Below are 19,547 nucleotides of genomic sequence, written 5' to 3'. Positions count from 1 at the left end.
AACGCATTTGCACAGGGTTAGCCTCGACCTAAAGTAAAATATTCACAAATTCCAGCGAGATGACCTGTTTACAGCTTTGTGTATTGTTTAATTTTCAAATTTGTGGCACCTTCCCGCGAATATTTTGTTTTAGGTCGAGGCTAACCCTGTGCAAATGCGTTGTCAGTGCTTTTAATCAGCGGTCATGGCGAATTCGAAACTGGACTATTGGGCTGTTCTGTTTTGAATTAGCAATTGATACATGTAGTATGACTTAACCCTAATAGTACATGTGTCTCCAGTACTTACTCCATAGATGCCACCCTTGTGAGCTTTCCCTCCACCCAGAGAGCAGGTTTCCTCTCCTGTTTTACCATTGAAAAGGAAAATCTACAAAAACATTACAGCTTTAATTGGTATTACTGTAGACAGAAACTTTATAGTTTATAAATGCACTATTTATATGTAGATGTAGGAAAGAAATCCCAATGTCAGAGTTTGTGTGATGATATCAACCAAAGTGAAATAGGTAGTAAAGTTTCAGGTCCCATCTTGTTTCTATTAACTACTGAAGATACTATACACATACATATATACAAGTACATACTGTACATCAAGCAATTCCAATCCAACTCCTGCTTAGTGTAACTTATTATAACTTGATTGCATGTAAACCTACAATGTATTCCACAGGAATGAAATTTATGATCCTCATGCATGGGCAATTTATGCATAGGAAGAACTCGACTGTAAATTATTAAAAGTACTATACATGAAAGAAAGTAATTTCTAATTGTACTTTGCTTTGGTTTGGCATTAAAATTCCCACCACTAAACTGATCATAAGTAGAGTCAAAACCATGTAATCTAGCCTCCTATTCAGAGGCTCTTGACATGGGTTTGTAATGCCAATCCTTCCTCCAACATGGATGTCGAGATGCTGCAACAAACAGCTGTTTACATTAGATCAATCGCAGCTTGCTTCCAAATCCTGGAAGCACACTTAAGACTGAGAAACTTTACAAGAAACGTCAACACACAAAATGAAGGATACCAGCCTGGCCTGTCAATGAGCGTGAAATATTTAAAAGCACCACAAGTCTTTTTAATCTCAATTTATGCATGTTTGATTATTGTTCCTATGGAGAAACACAAAAGTGTTTTTCTTCCTTAGAGAACTAGTAAAATAAGCGTAAAATAGCTCAGGAAAAAATTGCACGATACATAATTTACATGTACAATGGAACCCCATTAAACTGGTCAGCAACATGTAGCCGTAATAATGGTGGCCATATTAATGGGGTGAATGTAAGGCAGGGTTCCAGTGTACATGTATTGCATTACCTGGCAAGAAAAAGTCGCAAATTGTTGTTTTTTATTGCCTATTAGAAAGCCTGCGTATGGAATATATACTGTGAAGTACTCCCTATCATTTTTGATGTTAACAATATACATTGTACTTCCTGCATTGGTGATCTACAGAACAGTACAGTGAGTGTGTGGGTTATAAGGCTCCCAAACAGAAAATAAACAATTAAAGTGGCTTCTGGCTAAGGAAGATCTAAAGGTGGTGAGCAAGATAAAGCATAGTACATATTTACATAATATCATCTTAGTGTAATGTAAGGATTTTTGAGTAATTACTTACAAATTGCTAAAATAAAGGGAAAAATTTCTACCTGTCCATCTGCACCACCTGACACAAAATGTTCACCATCTGGGGAGTACTTCACACAATTCACAAAGTTGGTATGGCCCTGCCAAACAAGAAAAGGAATGGAATGATATAAAGTTCATTCTTTTACTGCTCAAAATATTTTTATATTAGCAAACCTCTCTCCTAAAAGCTAATTAAACTTAAACAATCTGAACATTTGGTACAGATGTTTGCAAGGATCAGATCTACCAAGATCTTTGAGCAAAATCTTTGAGCATCTTCATAGATATCTTTGAAGATCCTTACAGATCCTGACAAGAATACAAAATATCTGTTAAGGACCCTGGCAAGAATTTTTAAAGATCTGGCAAAGATCCTAGATAGGATCTTCAAAGATCATTAATCTCTGAAGCTCCTTATAATTGAAGGCTTTCTTGCAAAAAGGGCATATAGAGCAGTTTGGGCCGATTTTTATTTTTTGCAGGATCGAGCTAATAATTGGCAGACTGACTTGGTGTGAAGTTTATATGAAATAAATCATATATGAACTGCGGTTGTAGATGAAAGTGAAGAATGATCATCGCAGTAAATTCTCCAATTTAAGCAATTGGAAAGAAGAAGCCTGAAAAAAAAATCAGGGCTTCAACGGGATTCGAACCCGTGACCTCCGCGATACCGGTGCGATGCTCTACCAACTGAGCTATGAAGCCACACATTGGTAGAGCATCGCACCGGTATCGCGGAGGTCACGGGTTCGAATCCCATTGAAGCCCTGATTTTTTTTTCAGGCTTCTTCTTTCCAATTGCTTAAATTGGAAAATTTACTGCGATGATCATTCTTCACTTTCAGACTGACTTGCTTTGACATGAAAAGCATTGTTGCATAATTGTCTTTGTTGATTTGCGCTTTGTTTTTGAGAAATAACGTGTGCAAAAAAACTTAGTTTTCCGAGTGGCATCTTTTGGAGCGAATCCTTCGAAGGTGGATTTTGACGCGGCATGAACTTATACACTTACTTTTAGCAGCTTCAACAGCACGATTTTTTTAAAAATAGATGTTTTGATTTCTGAAAGAAGTAGAGAAATAGACTGGAAAAAAAAAAGCAACCAGCCTCATATCGAACCAGTGTCACGACAAAACAAACTCGAATCCGGCCCGTTCAGCGCCTTATTCGCTTGCGCTAACGAAGCAACAGTAAGAGAATTGCGTTATTATATGCATAATAAAACTAGCGGCAAATACCACGCTTCGGTGACTTCATCGTTCAGCAAAACAAAGGTTTCTTTTGTTTTTCACTCAACGAAAGATCTCCAAGAGATACCCTTGGAAAACTGAATTTTTTGCATTTGTTATTTCTCAAAAATGAAGTGCAAAGGAACAAAAACAATTACGCAAAATTAGCCAGAAATTAGCTTGATCTTGCAAAACATAAAAATCGGCCCAAAATGTTATATATGCCCTTTTTGCACGAAAGCCTTCAATTAGCTTGAAGATCTTCAAAATATTTTCACCAAGGATGTAAAGTGTAACTCATGAAACCAAATACAGTCAAACCTCTACAGTACACCAAATGGTCACAGCTGGGTGTCCATAATATGGAGGTGTCTGTATAATGTGGTATCCATAAGAAGAGGTTTGACTGTTTATTGCAATATGATGTATTATTATTTTGAACCAACCTTGGAAAAATGATGAAACTTGAAAGGTGGTCCTTCAAAGAAGCCAACTTCTTTATCTTCACTGGCAGTGCAGATGCGGAATGGTCGAGTGGGCTTGTAGTCCACTGCATTTATACTTTTATTATGGCCATCAATACTACCCACTGAAGATCCACTATCCCATAAAAATACACTACCAAACCTATGTACAGGTAAGAAGAAAATTAAGTCACTTACACTGTAGGTACACATGGAGTAAGCAGAGAATGCCAAATGAAACAAATGAATTGTATTTATTATGAATTCTCATTTCACACAGATCTGACACCTTTGTTCGCTTCACACAGGGAGCATCATTTCGTAAGCTTTGTTGTAAAAATATCCTTGTACAACATGTACACATTTTCTAATTATTGAAAGAAGTCGACCAGCGCACAGTCAGAGGAAGGACTGTGAATTGGAAATCACGTCCTCCCTCATATTTCATGATCACATCACCAAAGAAAAGAATTATACAGCATTGTGCAAAAGTAATGCCAATGAATTTCGATGAGATAACTGCAGTGGCTTTTCGGGATTTTTGGAGGAATTTTCGTGCATCCATACAAATTTTTCAATGATAATTTGATATGTTTGATACAGTAAACTATCAGGTGATAATTCACTGTAACCAAAAATTGCTACAATATTTTGGACCAAACTTTCTTTCTGTTTGTCATGATCAATGGGCTGAAAACAATGTTTGAGTGAAATATTACATATTAAATCAGGCAGGTACAAAAGTCGCACTGGATCAACTCGGATTGCTAGTTTGCGTCGGATCAACTCAGATCAAGTCGGACTGTAACAAAATACTAATTAAGACATAGAGAAGATAGTTTTGCTCACCTGGAGGTGTAATTCACACAAATATACGTCAAATCTGTTCATGTTCGATCAAGCGCCATTCAAAATAAAAACGCCATGTTCCTAGTACCAGATTCTCATGGATGAGTTCTGATACCCAGGCCCTCTCAGCAATCACCACAAGGTTTTTCTTGACTCTGTGTGAATATGGATTATTTACAGACTAGAAATGTCCCTGATTTCTGGTGATGGATGAATTCACAACCATTACAACATATGGAGATAACTAACTGGTTGATAAAAGTCGTATTATGCATGTAAATGTGATCAAGAATTTGATCATAATTATAGTGGCACTAGGTCACACAATTTTAGGCAATTTCAGCACTGATCAAATGATCATTTGATTAACTAAAATATCACTATAACGGTTCAAAACTATAGAGGAACTCAAACAAAACACAGGAAAGCCAAGAAAGGACATGGATGGACAAAACTGGAGAGGATTAAATTGGTTTGCATTTGGGAAAATTTGAAAAATGACGGCCCAACTTTTTTGCTAATTTATCTCAGTTTATATCAAAAAAATGTCATTTACACAGCTGGAAAATCATTCTCATTCGTTATGTGGCCCTGATTTTGCAAATGAAAAACTCTTGCTCTGCCAATTCTGCCAATTTGATGTTTAGAACTTGTAATTGACAAAATTAAACAAAATTACCGAAAATAGCGAGACCTGACCACTTCAAGAGTTGGAGACACTGATTGGCAGGAAGAGCCTGGTGCTAGAAAAACAAACAAACCTGTCAGCTTTTGAATGGTGCTCGACCAGCAACAAACAGATTTGATGTATAGTTGTGTGAATTACACCTCCAGGTGAGCAAAACTATCTTTTCTATACACACATATAATGAGGGTTCTGTTACTTTTTGTCATTGGGGTTTTTTCCATTTTTACTGGGTTTATGTGTTACTTATCGTTAGCCGTCTCGCATGCTTTGCTGGCTGACGATAAGTGGCACATAAGCACGGTAAATATGAAAAAACCCGATGACAAAAAGCAACAGAAACCTCATTATATATGTGTGCGGCACATGCAATGAGATGCAAACTCAGGCAGGCATATGCATTGCCACCCGAACAGTAACAGAATTATTTTCTATTATAGAAAAAATGTTACCTTGGTATAACAACCATGGCTCCTGCAAGACTTTTATCAGACATGTTGGAATTGTTCTATGGATTGGTTTCACAAGAGGAAAATCAAAGGCAAAGGAGGCCTATTGCACCTGAGAGGGACGCATGAGAGAAATACATCTATTTTGATTTAGTTAGAAATAATTTCAATGGATGGCTTCGTGCGTGGAGAATGAACATTCCAGAAGGTTATCCATACAAAGGTGATCTTCTGCAATTTGCGCGAAAAACAAAAAGAATGTTGACTAATTTGATTGAAAATGAAATAGCAAGCTTGGAGTGTTAAAACACAGTTTGGACTTAAGTTTTCAATAATCAGAGATATAAATGAACAACAATACATCGAGCATTATTTCTTTCAGAGGAATCCTGCAATTTTTAACATAAACAATGAAGCAATGATAAACAACGAATTTAATGACTTCATTGATGAAGTGAAAGGTGAACTGGAAACGGTCTCAAAGAGGGTCTGGATGGGTTATAGAAGGTATTATAACAACGTTGTTAACGTAGCTCAATACAAACCATTTCATGGAGGAAGCTACATGCTACTGCCAAAAAAGCTACAAAATAAGAAAGAAATCCTTACCATACAAAACAGAGAGAACCAGTGTCTGAGATGGTCACTCCGTGCTCATCTATTTCCAGCACCAAGAGGTAAAAATCTGATCAGACCCAGTAGTTATCCAACAGAAGACAGCCTGAATTTCACAGGAATAAATTTCCCAACACCAGTTTCACAGATTGATAAACTTGAGATGCAAAACCCAAATCTGGCCATAAATGTATTTGGTTGGGAGAAAGACCATGCTATTGTTCACAGAATCAGCGAAAAGGGCAGCAATGTTGAAAGAATAAACTTGATGATTATCCAGGAAGGCGAGAACACACACTACACTATGTGAAAAGGTTCACAGCACTCTTGTATGATCAAAGCAAGAATTCTAATAGTAAAAATTTCTCTGAACGTTGTTTGCATGGCTACACAACAAAAGATCTACTTGAAAGACACACACCCGAATGCAAAGGGTTGCTGAAAAGGCCAACAAGAACAGAGCTGCCAAAAGAGAGGGAAAACGGCGTCTTTCACAAACTACCACAAGCAGATGAAAGTGCCTTTTGTGGTATATGCTGACTTTGAGTGTTTGTTAAGAAAGATCCAAGGCTGCGAACCGCGAAAAAGAAGTAAGCTTCACCGTGAGAACAGAGATGCACGAGGCATGCGGGTTTTCTTGTATAATAGTAAGAAGCGATGGTGAAGTATTCAACCCCGTTACATACAGAGGAAAGGAAGCCGTACGTATGTTTTTGTATTGTATTATTCAAGAAGAATCGCTTAGAGCGATAATGGCAGATAAAAAGCTGATATAGATGACCCGCAAAGATTGGGAAAAACACAGAAGTGCAATCGACCGCTACATTTGCAACAAAAGTCTGGTCAAGGATCTGTTCTTGGACTCAATATCTGTGCATAACCATGATATAGGCATGTATTGCAGCCAAAGCCTCATAAAATGCTACTACGATGCCCCGTGAAAAATAAAGTTCATTGGCCTACAAAGTGTAGGGGAAAATGAAATGCATCCCAAACAATATGGAAAAATATATTTCATTCTCACTGGGAAATCTTAGATTCATCGATAGAGTGAATTTCTTTCTGGATTCTCTTGTAAAAGACAGTGACCCCCAGTCATTCAAAATCACACAGAAAACGTACAAAGACGAAGAAAAAAGAATGCTGCTCATGAAGAAGGGGATATATCTGTACGAATACATGGATTGTTTTAAAAGGTTCAGCGAGGAAAAGCTGCCAGCAAAAGAGGCGTTTAACTCAAAGCTGAATTTGTATTTTATTTATTCATGACGCAAACACTTACAGTACAATAAAACATGGAGTAAAGGGAATTCCAGGCAAAAAGAAAACTACAGCACTTTGAGGACTACAATCCATAAAAAAATAAATTAACGCAAGGTGCTACTGATTAGAAATTTGAAAACCATTACAATGTTGACACAAAGTAAGTAAACTAATTTGTCCTATTGAGACGTTGGTGGTGGCAAAATTTCTGGAACAAAATCTTTTCATATAAGGCATTTCCATTTCTCATTAAAGAGCTTGGCAGTTTTGTTTTTTTATTGCTATGTACCTTTCAATCATTATGCTTTCTGAAAGTTGTATCTTAAACAGCAAGAAGAGTAAAGATTGTTCATTTAGGTTACATTTATAAATGAAGTATTTTGCCACCAACAAAGCCAAGCTTAGGGGTTGATGGTGCTTGAGTGGGTTTGTAGGTCTGTATAAAACTGTTGAGTCTGGTAACTGAGTGTTTTCACTTGTGACTTGCGACCACCACTCAAAAAAATTCATTCCAAAATAAAGCTACATGGGAACACTTTAAAAACATATGCTGGATTGTATGCTGTTCACGTTTACATAGATAGCATATATCATCAGCTATTATGTTTGCTCCTTTAAGTTTGTCTTTAGTGTAGATGATATTGTGGTTTATCTTGAACTGAAACATTATTAACTTTGTATTTTCCGTAACAGAAAAAGGCCATTTAATATATAATTTTTGGATTTCAGAAAGCTCCACTCCGTAACTAATAATTCTGTTTTCATTGGTAGATGGTTGAAATTTGTTCTCAACCATTATTTTGTCCAGAGCAGTGTTGGAAAGATTTTCTTCATTGTCATACCAGTTCTGTTTCCGTGTTTGCCTCTGTCTACCAGTAGGCAAAATTTTCCATTTATTTTTAATTGCACTGAGAAGGCCATAGTAAACAGTGAAACTAGATTTAACTTTGAAAAGGTTAACAAATTCTTGATACGTCAGGAATTTTCCCCTATTAGGGTTTAAAAGGTGTTTAACTTTTGTAACACTTGCTTTGTGCCATGACTCATAAAATATTGGCTTAGTTGTGATTTTTATTTCATGGTTGTTCCATATTATGGCATCGTATGGATCTGTTTTTTCCTGATCATTTCAGTTTTGATTTTTTTTATCATTTCCCAACAATTTAGAATTTCTGAATAGAAACGAGGAATGTTGTTTAAATTGAGTTCTTTGGTTTTATTAGTGCATGATAATAAGAACTTAAAACCGCCTAGGTGTGGAGTCATGTAATTTGGGATGATTTTCCACGGTGCGTTCACCTCTGTATTAAAACTTCTCACCCATGAAGCTTTCAAGGCTTTATTCATCGACTCAAACTCACTCACTCCAATTAATGCCTGGCTCCTGATTTTGGTGGTGGTTGTCTTTATTGTTCAAAAATACCTCAAAAAGCAGCGTTAATGTAGCGCCGAGAACAGCAAAGCCACGACTCCTACCATTCCAACAGTGATGGCGAATTTGTTTATTTCATGTCGTGGTGTAGCAGGCTCTATTTTTTGCTCTTTATCTGAAGCCACGGTCGTAGGCTCTTTTGGTGGTTTCTGGGTTTCGGCTTTGTGAATCGGGTTGGAAGGGTGGCTGTTTGGAGGGTTAATTTTTGATGGCCCTCCTTTTTTTGTGTCTAGATTCACCTTATAGTTGACCCCGAGTTTCATACCAGGAATCGCTTGTTTGAGCTTGTTGTTATAACCAACGACGCTTTCTGTGTTGATGATCATGCTCACGGACATTAGCCACACCTTGGGGCACACAGCAAGATTGAGTCTGACTTTTGCTTCATAAACCGCCAGCTGATATCTTTGCATGATCTGAGCGAGGTTGGGCATCATTATCATGTTTTCCATCAAAACTAGAAACTCGCTCTGGGCCTCTTTCGCTCTGCCTCCTTCTCCAAGAATACTGCTTCTTACATTTGTTTGTGTGCCCAAGATGCAGTGAACATACGCTTCAACTGACTGATTTATGTGCGAAAGGCCCATCTGCGTCAAACTGGTTGCTGTTTTTGGAGCGAAACAGTCATACTAAGTGGACACGATGGTGTCAGCCTCTATGAAACAAATCAGGTTTCCTTTAGAGGCTTGTCCTCCTTCATCACTGAATTTATTGAACCCTGGATAAGAGGTTCCCGTTTTCATTGTGCCATGCCCTGACACGCCGATGCATATGCTTCCAAGACTGTGGCTTTTCCCCTGTGTGAAGCAAAAATTGCTCAATGGAATTATTCTGAACTCATCACAGATTCTGTTGTGTGAAGCTTCATCATAAGGGTTATTGTGTTGATTGAACGGGGGATGCCCCGGCAAAGCGCTTATGTTCTGAATACCCCCATCTGGAACAAAATTTACCTGACCGTGATATACACATGAAATTTATAGAAAGCTCTTATTTGCTGGGGCAGAGTTAGCCAGCTGTCAAAGATTTAGCGAGAAATTCCACAACTTTGTGTGGCACAGAAAACAGCAAAGTTGAGTTGTTGAGGCCAATATTGTATGTGTGGACCTCCTAGCCACCATTTTGATTCTGCCCCAGAGGTGTGTTTGAGTCTGGTTTTTTTGGAATATGTTGCGGAATTTTGTCACGAAGTAGCTGGCGGGCGTCACGTAGATGTTCATCTGGCCGCTGAAGATTTTCTTAAGGCCTGGCGCCGCTTCTGTGAAATCTACAGGTGGGATTGACAATGCTGTTTTTGTTTTCATGGAGAACAATTGATCAGGAAAGCCTGCCACACCCACCACACCGAGAGCCGTTTTGAGCTGTTCACTCCAAAAATTTTTCTCGAAACCAAAAACACTCTGCAATGAAGTAGGGCTGTCTATGAAAAATATTTCTGCACTGGCGTTATGTTTTTCGTCAACTTCAACTTGAGCAACAAACTTGCTTTTATCTGCATTCGGAAACTTTTTTTGTGAACACCGCCCACGTGCTATCCTCTGCTGCGGTATCTTTGGTTTTTGCCTCTGGCGTTTCCAGCCATTTTTTAAAATTTTCTTGTATGAGTACATTTTGAACAGATTATATTTGTACAATATAAAATGGTTGTCCTTACAATTGTCACGCAAAAGAACGGGGAAACTGTCTACTTTGACGAGCCAATCCCAAAAGTACATTTCATGAAACTTATCTCTTGTTGCCTTGCCAATTCATGGAATAACCTAAAAAAAAGCGGGGCAAATCTCTTTCAAAGAGTCTGGTGAAATGCTTGCCTCTATACCTCAGGGGCATTATACTGTCGAGAGCCTCATAAAAGAACTAACAATAAGTTTGAAAGAAAATAATAACGAAGCAAAATTAGAATTAGAAACTAATAAACCCCATTCCGTTCTAAAAATAACAAGGGGCAATCCAAACTTGCAAAAACAAAATAACTTTAGTTAGCTGTGCTTTGGCCAGTTTGATGGGCACCAATATAATATTAGGTGTGTTAACTTATGTCAAAAAGCTAAACAGCCCATCCACTTACTTTATTCACTGCGATCTGATTGACAAAACCAAAAACCTTTTGAAAGGGAAAAAATCTGATGTTTTGGCTAAATTTAAAATGAAAGGCTTTCCTTATGAAAAAGTAAGCTATAACGCTTCCTGCAGCAGATATTGCGTGACTGTTTGATGGACCACTTTGTGAATAGCATCACACTCAGTGTCAAAGATCAAAATGGCGACCTCTTTGATTTCAATGGCTTGCCACTTGAATTTGAATGAGAAATAAATTAAATGCTTTTTATACAATGTCGTCTGCAAATGTTTTGCTGTCCGCTCCTCCTGAAGCTTTTGCCCCTCTACCCCCAAATGCAGCCCGACTTTCGGTTGCAGAAAATCAATGAGATTTCAATCACTCTGAACAACCAGGTTGCCCACTATTGGGTGGTTGCCAGAAAGTATGAACAAGCAAAAATGTCTGTTAACTGGGGCTCTTGTGGATGTAGTACTTTCGAGCACGAGCTTGGGCTCAGCTCTGTTCATTGTTGGCTTACTGGCCACAATTCCATTAGGTGGATTAGGCAGCAGTTTCCCCTTGTTTTCTTCTGGGCTGATACTCAGTGCCAAAAAACTTGATTCAAAGATTAAGAAGCTTCAAGAGATTGTTACCTCTTGCCATAGCGAAATGTGAAACAGTTGACTGGCTTCTTTCCAAAGCCTTGGCAGATAACCGGGTCTCTGACGCGGAGTTCCAGCTTATTATGACTGAATTTTCTCAGCATAATGTGCTGAAAGAAGCCGTGAGGGCTAAACTCAGACGACAGCCGTCTTGCCCTGACGTTGAAAAATTCAAAAAAGATATTTGCACCGAGATAGAAACAGAATGTCAAAAAACAAAATAAGCCCCGTCAGTTCAAATTAACATTTGAAAACACATGGTTTCATTTGCATATTATAAAAACATGATTGTCAGTGTTGACTTGATTGTGGTTCTTGTGAATGAATATTTCACGCCTGAGTGGCAGATAAACGTTTGTGATATTACTTGCGAGATGGTCGCTAGCCATGCTTGAAGCCAATTAAGACAGGCTTTTGCTTTGCTGGGAAAGCCCCGTCTTTTGTTTCAATACATTAGTTTCCCACGTGTCGAAACAAATTACCGTTAAGACTCGTGTATAAGCCACACCTGTTTGCTTAAGTTTTGGGCCAAAAATCATGGGTGTAGCTTATACACGAGACCATTGCTTTCAAAGGCAGTAAACTGGCTTGTAGGGGTCATAAATTGCACTGAAAACCTTCAGTGAATAAAGATTAAACATATTGAAACATATTGTTGATCATTGCTTTCAGTAGAAGTGGTGGCTCCTAAAGGAGCTGTTTGTTTGCATCTTCAGGTTCTAAACCCGAATCTTGCCGGCTAGGAGTTGTTTCAAGCGTTTCATTTGCAATTTGTTTGAGCAGGTAAACTCTAACTGGCATGGAATCTCCATTCCTCCGCAAAGCTGCTTACAATGTTGTCTGCGACCGATCACTTTAACACTGATTTCTCCACTACGTGCAAGAAAATACCATTTTGTCTCTGGTGTCCAGACTTCCCTTGTTAAATGACTGCGTGGTTACCAAGCAAACATTTTGCATCATTCTCCTACGCTTTATTTTTGTTCAAATTCCATCATTTACATTTCAATTGTGGGGTTTAGCAATGAGGACAACTGTTGTCAGTCACAGGGAATAGGGAAGTCGATTAAAGAGAAGCTTTTAAAAGGTATTTTCAGAGTTGATTAACTTATTAATGTCGCTGCAAATACACAACATTAGATTTCGTCAAGTTTGTTGTGAACATCTGTGAACAAACAACCAACTTTTTTCACAGGAGTGCAACTTGGAAATCTTTTTTTCAAAATCATGCTTGAAAGTTGGGGGTGCGGCTTATACACAAGTCTTTATGGTACTCTTGTATTTCACGTTATTTTCCCAAGCGTGAGAAACCAAATTTGCTCCTTTTTTGTTTCAATACATTCCTGAGTGCTAAACTTTTTATTTTCTGGCACTCAGGAATGCTGCAGGTGACTTATATTTTTCATTACTTTTACACCTTGCTGAAGTGAAGGTTAAAAAAGTATCTTACTGTGCTTGGTCCATGCTAGACTTATTTTTCAGTGAGAATGTTGGCAAGCTCGCGTGGATTCATTCACTTCACGGCTTAAACTACATCCGCTGGTAAAAATACTGAATTTATATTTTTATCTTGTTTTGGATCACCAAAACGCCACCATAGTACTCCTCTTTGATGGATTTTGCTAATTTTTGGTTTATTCTGGCTTTGATAAACTGGACCATTTCTTCTGCATCCCATGTTTGCATATACAGAGACAGCCCATTTCTTCAATAGAAAATATTTCTGTTACCGTTCGTTGCATAGCTTGCACCGCACACATTTATAATGAGGGTTCTGTTGCTTTTTGTCATCGGGGTTTTTTTCATTTTTACCAGGTTTATGTGCCACTTATCGTCAGCTGGTGAAGCATGCGAGACGGCTGACGATAAGTGGCACATAAACCCAGTAAAAATGAAAAAAACCCCGATGACAAAAAGTAAAAGAACCCTCATTATAAATGTGTGTTCTATGTCTTAATTAGTATTCTGTTGCAGTCCGATTTGATCTGAGGTAGTCCGATTGATCCAACCCAGACTAGCGATCCAAGTTGATCCGGGTCACACTTTTGAATCTGCCTTATTAAATCTCCCTTAATTTGTGAAGACTGAGCATGAAAGCAGCTGAAATCTGCCAAACTATATCACAAGCATTTGCATTGACAACATTCTGGTTTTGAACACCATTAAAGAAATTTTAAAGATACGTTTCTGTTCATAGAAGACTTTGATAACCTTTGTCTGTGAAGTCTACTAGCAAAAGGCTGTATTGGATTATAAATGGAGGTGCCACTTTGAAAATGAGTGTTCCGAATGGAAAAAGCAAAGTTATCAAGCTTGACTTAACTGCAGCAACAGGACCAATATCTAATGCTGCTAACAGTAATTTATATAGGTGAACAACATAAAGATCGTGTTAATCAAGTGTTGTCCATCTGTTGAGAATGCAAAAGTTTGAAACACCAAAACAATTCCTATAGAAGAGAACATTACCATAAAAAGCGATATGTTCAGTTAAACTAGCAAATATTTACATGTCAAAGACGAGAACATCCATTTTAAACTTGTCTGCAGTGTTCTGTAGTGCAGTTTTGTTTTATGTGTATTCAGGAAGACCTTTGATTCAGACCTTCTTAAGACCCACAGGATAATATCATTGCTTTTAAACCTTTATTGCCCCCTTTACCATCGCCTGATTCTTCGCGATGCTTATTCTTTACCATTTCAAATTCTTTAAAGGTGTGTTTTGGTTCTAAGTATGGAATTCTACCACCAAGTAGAAAACCATGACACACAAAGCTATGTTTGTTTTGGATGCTGGGATCGAAACATAACTTTCTACCACAGTTGTCCCTCCCCCAGAAAATGCAAATGCTTGGTTCCAGAAAAAATCCATACCCCCACCACAGAGGGAATTGAAAATTCCGGAGGGGTGGGGGTTCAAAGACCTAGGAAAATCCGGAGGGGAGAGGGGTGAGCAGTCAATTTAGTTTCCAGATGCCCTTCAATTCAATACAGAATCGAGTATCGATCTAGCTGTCCAAAAATCCTTTCTTACCTTCTAAGTAAGTCCTTCATATGAAAAAATAATGGCTTGAATATTTGTATTTGAATCACATTATATTTGAAATAATTTTTTTCTTCAAAAGGCACTTTGGAAGCTAACAAGTGCAAAGAACATGCAGTTGCATGGAAAGGGCCGCCATCCCTCGTTACCAGTCTTCATGAAGTCACTTTGTGGAACGAAAAGCACTGGGGACTAGCCTAGTTTGTTTTCGCATTGGTCTTTGAACCTGTCAAGTGGCAGTTGATTTCTTTGGTGAAAATTAGGTAGAAATGATGTTATGATTTCACAAACTAGAGAATTAATTTTTTCTTATTCTTGTTTATCTCTGTCCGTTTGTACGTAAATATTTTGTTGTAAAATTGGGTTTCATCGCGAGCGTGTTAGCGATCATGTTCAAGATAAAAGTATAGTGTCAATTTCATCCACACTCATCTTATCATATTTACAAAGGGACTTAGTCATATTGAGGAAGGTAATTTGACAAGTTACCATTTTATCCAAGTATTTTCTTTGCATGTTTAACTCATTTAAAGTTTTACAAAAGGCACAACAAATGTGGTATCATTTGGTTATTTCATATCTCAACAAATGTTTAGAGGAGAATAATCTGCTATATTTCATTTAAAAGAGCATAAAAAATACCTTATAGTACAAAATGCCTCCATAGAAGCTAGTAGTATTTTTTTAAAAAAATTAAATGAATTAAATTTGTTGAAAAAAGGGGAAATCTTGGAAAAGCAAAAAAAAAAAAAACTATTTCCACTCTCCTGGGCAAATTTGATGTAGAAATACATCATTTTTCTTAATCTAAAACAGCTAAAATTTTTGCTTCCAATTTCAAGCTAACTGTTAAATTACATTTGTATTTACTTTAAATACCTTTAGAATTGTTGTCAGCCTCCAAAAACATATTCAGGATCTTCAATATCAATATCAGGATATTCAAATCGTTGAAATTATGGAGCTCCCTCATTCAACAAAAGGCGGTCATTGTGATTTGAAATGGCCTGATTTCGAAAATTCGTCATGTACCATAGGCCACATTGAGAGTTCCCAACTGAAATTTTGCAGATGATTGGCTTAGATACCAGTCATGCTTTCCCCAAAATTTCAGAGGAATAAAAAATAACACAAATTTTTATGAAATTTTTTTGCTATCGTACCTGTGGGAACAAAATTTAAAGGGGTGACCATATATGGATGAGTTAAATAAATTGCTGTATGCTTCCTTTGTGTGTATCTTCATATGTTATGATCGATTGGCTTAAGTGGAATTCCCTCCATGGGGGTATGGATATTTTCTCGAACTACACAATGCCCAAACACAATAACCGACAAAAAAGTCTCTGGGAAGTTGAAAGAGGCAATTAATACATCTTTAGTTAGTATTTTCCAAGGGCCATTTGCCTCTCCTACCCAGCAAGGGAGTTTATATGCTCCCTCATCCACCCCTACATGAAGTTAACACTCTAACAAAAAGTTAAGTAAACAGATTTCTGTTTTTAATATATTGCGTCCAAATTGCAAAATATATTGACATCTATTAATGCTGCCATTCAGTGCCTTGCAAAATTTTGTGCATTGGCTGGTGAAATAATGAATTTTCCTAGACTAAATGAAAATTCAACAAAATTTACTGTTTTGTTCTAGCAAATTATCTCATCATTCAATAAAACTGTAACATGGTTCAGAAATCAGTCTACAACTATCATTATCAACTAGTGAGACAATCTCAGATACTGTAGAGCGCAACTGATAGCTCTGGCATGGTAGTCCCATAAGTACTCACCCATGCTCGGTTCACTTCAGGTTTTGTGTCTACCTTAGTAGTCTGCTAAGGCTTTTCCCCTTAGAAGTGTGTATATTTAAAGGTTGTACTATCATTCAGGGTCCAAAAATTACGTACAAATTACTACTGGTGTTTTGGGTTGATTTCCGTTCATTTTAAATTCAATAATACGTTGAAGCAGCAAATGTGACAATTTAGCTCTTCTCGCCAACTTTGTTTTCCTCGCAATATGAAACCCTTGTTTTCTCCAAAACACACAGAAGATGTGCTTGTTTTTTGGAGATAAATGAAAGAAAGTTAAATACCTGATGTGGTGATGAAGAAACGGAACAAACAATGTCGTTTTCCTAAAAATGCAAATTTTCTTATCACCGATGAACAAGAACTAATTTAATTATCAGATAGTCATGAAATACCACTTTCTTTTTCCGTTGTCACCTTTGTTGTTAACAATAAAACAATTCAAAATTAACAAACAATGATATTGATGGCTGAGCAGTGTTTCAACGAAAAGTATTGAAGATAACCAGCGCTACTTAGCCAATATGAATGAGGCTCCTCAAAGACTGATTAAATTAATTTGCGTTCTCATTAGGTTCCAGGGAGTCTGCAGCAATATTTGAACACTTTCCCGGTTTCTTTTGTCAAAAATTTACAATTTGTGGAGTATTAAGGCCACTAACTTGGGAACTTTTTGGTCTCTCTTACAGACACAATTAAGGCAAGAAGTAAACAAGCCCCTAAGGAGAAGCAATACTTTTGAACCCTGACAAACACACTATTGTAGATTGAAAACAACAGATAATATTTGTTGAACCGACCTGTGTGTAATTCTAAAAGCTACGCAGCCAAAGCAACATTTCACTTTTGCAATGAAAAGGGACAATTGGCGCTACCTGAAAAATAACTGCCGTCCCTGGTCACATGACATGACATATAAAATACCGCCTGGAAAGATAGTGTATAACACTAATGATGCTAGAACGCATGCGTCTTACATGTTGAGTTCTACCATAAGGAAAACCACCCAACATTTGTGCACGATTCTGTATGCAATGTTTCCTCTACCTAATGTAGAAGCCACGAACACTAACTAATCTACGCATGTATTTAGAGCAAATTAGTTTTGTTCTAAAGGGAATGGTGCCACAAGGAGAGCAAGGGGTTACCTGAAACAAATATATAGCTTTGCGATGTTCACACCCAACTGATGGCAATGGAACATGTTCTACGTAGAGTAAACATGTACCTTTCCCACCCAACCCCCACCACTTCCTTGCCTCTAGACTAATTAATTAATTGAAATTAATTAATTAAACAAACATTAAAGTTTACACCTTAGCGCCATAACGGCTTAGTACTTTAGCTGCAGGCAGCCCCCAAAACCATCCCAATAGTGCACTCTGCACTAAAAATACTAATAACGACAACTGGTGTTTACCATCATTAATCGTTCTATGATGACATCTTACTTTTCTCTGCCCTCCCCACAAACAACTATTCTCTTGCTGTCAGGAGACCAGGCAATATCTTTAATGGCACCACTTAAAGGCTGGTATTCATACTTCAGTAAATGCTCTTTCTGTGTGGTATCCCAGATTCTTAGCTTTCCAGAAACATCTGAAACAGAAAAATCACTTGCAATGGAGCAAATGTATACATGTACATGTATGTCAATTAAAATAAATTATTAATAGTTAATTAATACGTTTATTGAATTAATGATTATTGCATTAACCCATTGACTCCCGAATGATTTGCATGCGACCCACCCCTAAATTCCCCGGCGATTTTTGGACATTTCAGAGTGCGCACGAGCGCTAAAAATAAACCATATGCGCAGTAACCACACACACAAGATTAGGCTTCAAGACTTTGTTTATTTTAAGTTGAATAAATGAAGAGCCAAAATACTAAAAAATATCAACAAAAAGAAGTCAACTTGATGTTTAAAACTGATAAGAAAACAAGAAATTACATTATTTCTTTGCCGTGCGACAAAATGCCAGATGGAAGCCGAGAAAATTGAATATGCGAAAATGAGTTATTATCGACTTCAGAGAACAAATTGAAACCAAATACAACAGAATTTCCATTCCTGTACTATAACGGCTAACATTTGAGAAAACAACGGAAATTAAATGCGAAAGGCACATGTAAAAACCAGCTTGAAAGCAAGAAATCAACTAATTTCTTTGCTGCACGAAATATTACAGCGCTGCGAAAGGAAGAGTTGTATTAAAGTCAAAAAGTAGACAAAAATAAGCTAATTATTTTGAGATCAATCATATTTCAACTGTGCTAAATTAGAAGCCACTTAGTTCTTTTCTCGGCAGTTCTGTAATAGCTGAATAAGACTCGAAAAAATATATTTGAACGAAGTGAATAAACTAATCAAACAAATCGCAGAGGCTGCTGTAAATTAAATATGCAGAAATCCAGGTAGTGTGCAAAAATACTACTCACTTTTAAAACCTAAAATTCCCCTAAACAGGGCACTAAATGAAAGAAATGCGAAAGGAAGTTCAATGACAATAAATTTTCATTCAAGCTGAGGTGAAGAAACCTATTTAAAAGCAAAAAAGTGTTGAAAATTTCACAGACGTGCTTCGCTGCACGACTGCATGTTCAAATTAATTCTTCACGCTAAGGCGAAATCTCTGAGTTTCTCCCGACCACTTTTGCAGTCATTTTATCGGCTGTGGCTTTACCGATCATTCCAAAAGTTGAATTCAACTTTGAAGCAATAATAGACATTACCATTTTTGTTTTCTTAAGTCCAGCAAGCTGCTTTAAGTCCCTGATCTGTGTTCAAAACTCACTTGAAAGCGCACCGATCGTCATGTTTTCCCGGCAGTTGAAGGAAGGAAAAATTCTTCACCAGCAAGGTTTGAGGACTCTGTACTCCTTGATCTTCCATTCTGAGGCCACCTGAACATTAATTTGTATTTTTCTTTTCTATTTTAAATCCCAAAGTGATAATTTCTCCTTGTTAGGAATAAAAACAAGACCTCTGAAGTTTGTAGATTTGGTCCGCAGCGCGCCATGATAACCTGCAATTTATGAGCGCACGATTTTAAGGAGAAAAACCGTCTTTCTAGGACCCCTAAAGTCTTCTAAAAATATGTTCAGTAAGTCAATTCTGATTGGTTTATTTGTCCTCCAGAATAATAGAACAATAAGAGAACCAAAAAGTCTACAGGGAGGGTAGGAAAGGCTATTGTCCCCATGTGCTTCATTTCGGGCGGTTGCAGGTGACACAGGAAATTGGAGATGTTTTTCGCACGGGTGGTTAACGGCGGCACGGGACTCAATGGGTTAAAAATAAATGTCATCAATGATGAATATCCTGTAGATCCAGCCAGTTTCCAGTAAAGGGACAGAG

The 19,547-nt window shown here is 37.5% G+C and overlaps 1 protein-coding gene across 1 annotated transcript in view; it reads right to left on the bottom strand.

Annotated features, from left to right (window-relative positions):
* LOC145479972 (WD repeat-containing protein 1-B-like) overlaps positions 1–19,547 on the bottom strand; it is a 49,275-nt gene that overhangs the window by 13,064 nt on the left and 16,664 nt on the right. Inside the window, exons 4-7 of the mRNA XM_081458459.1 lie at positions 17,635–17,782; positions 3,317–3,497; positions 1,659–1,736; positions 289–369 (exon numbers count right to left, since the gene is read on the bottom strand). Coding sequence (XP_081314585.1) covers positions 289–369; positions 1,659–1,736; positions 3,317–3,497; positions 17,635–17,782 — 488 coding nt within the window. The remainder of the gene's footprint in view (positions 1–288; positions 370–1,658; positions 1,737–3,316; positions 3,498–17,634; positions 17,783–19,547) is intronic.

The sequence above is a fragment of the Orbicella franksi genome, chromosome 2 (genome assembly GCF_964199315.1).
Source record: "Orbicella franksi chromosome 2, jaOrbFran1.1, whole genome shotgun sequence".
Classification (NCBI taxonomy): domain Eukaryota; kingdom Metazoa; phylum Cnidaria; class Anthozoa; order Scleractinia; family Merulinidae; genus Orbicella; species Orbicella franksi.
This window is presented reverse-complemented; position numbering and strand designations above follow the sequence as displayed.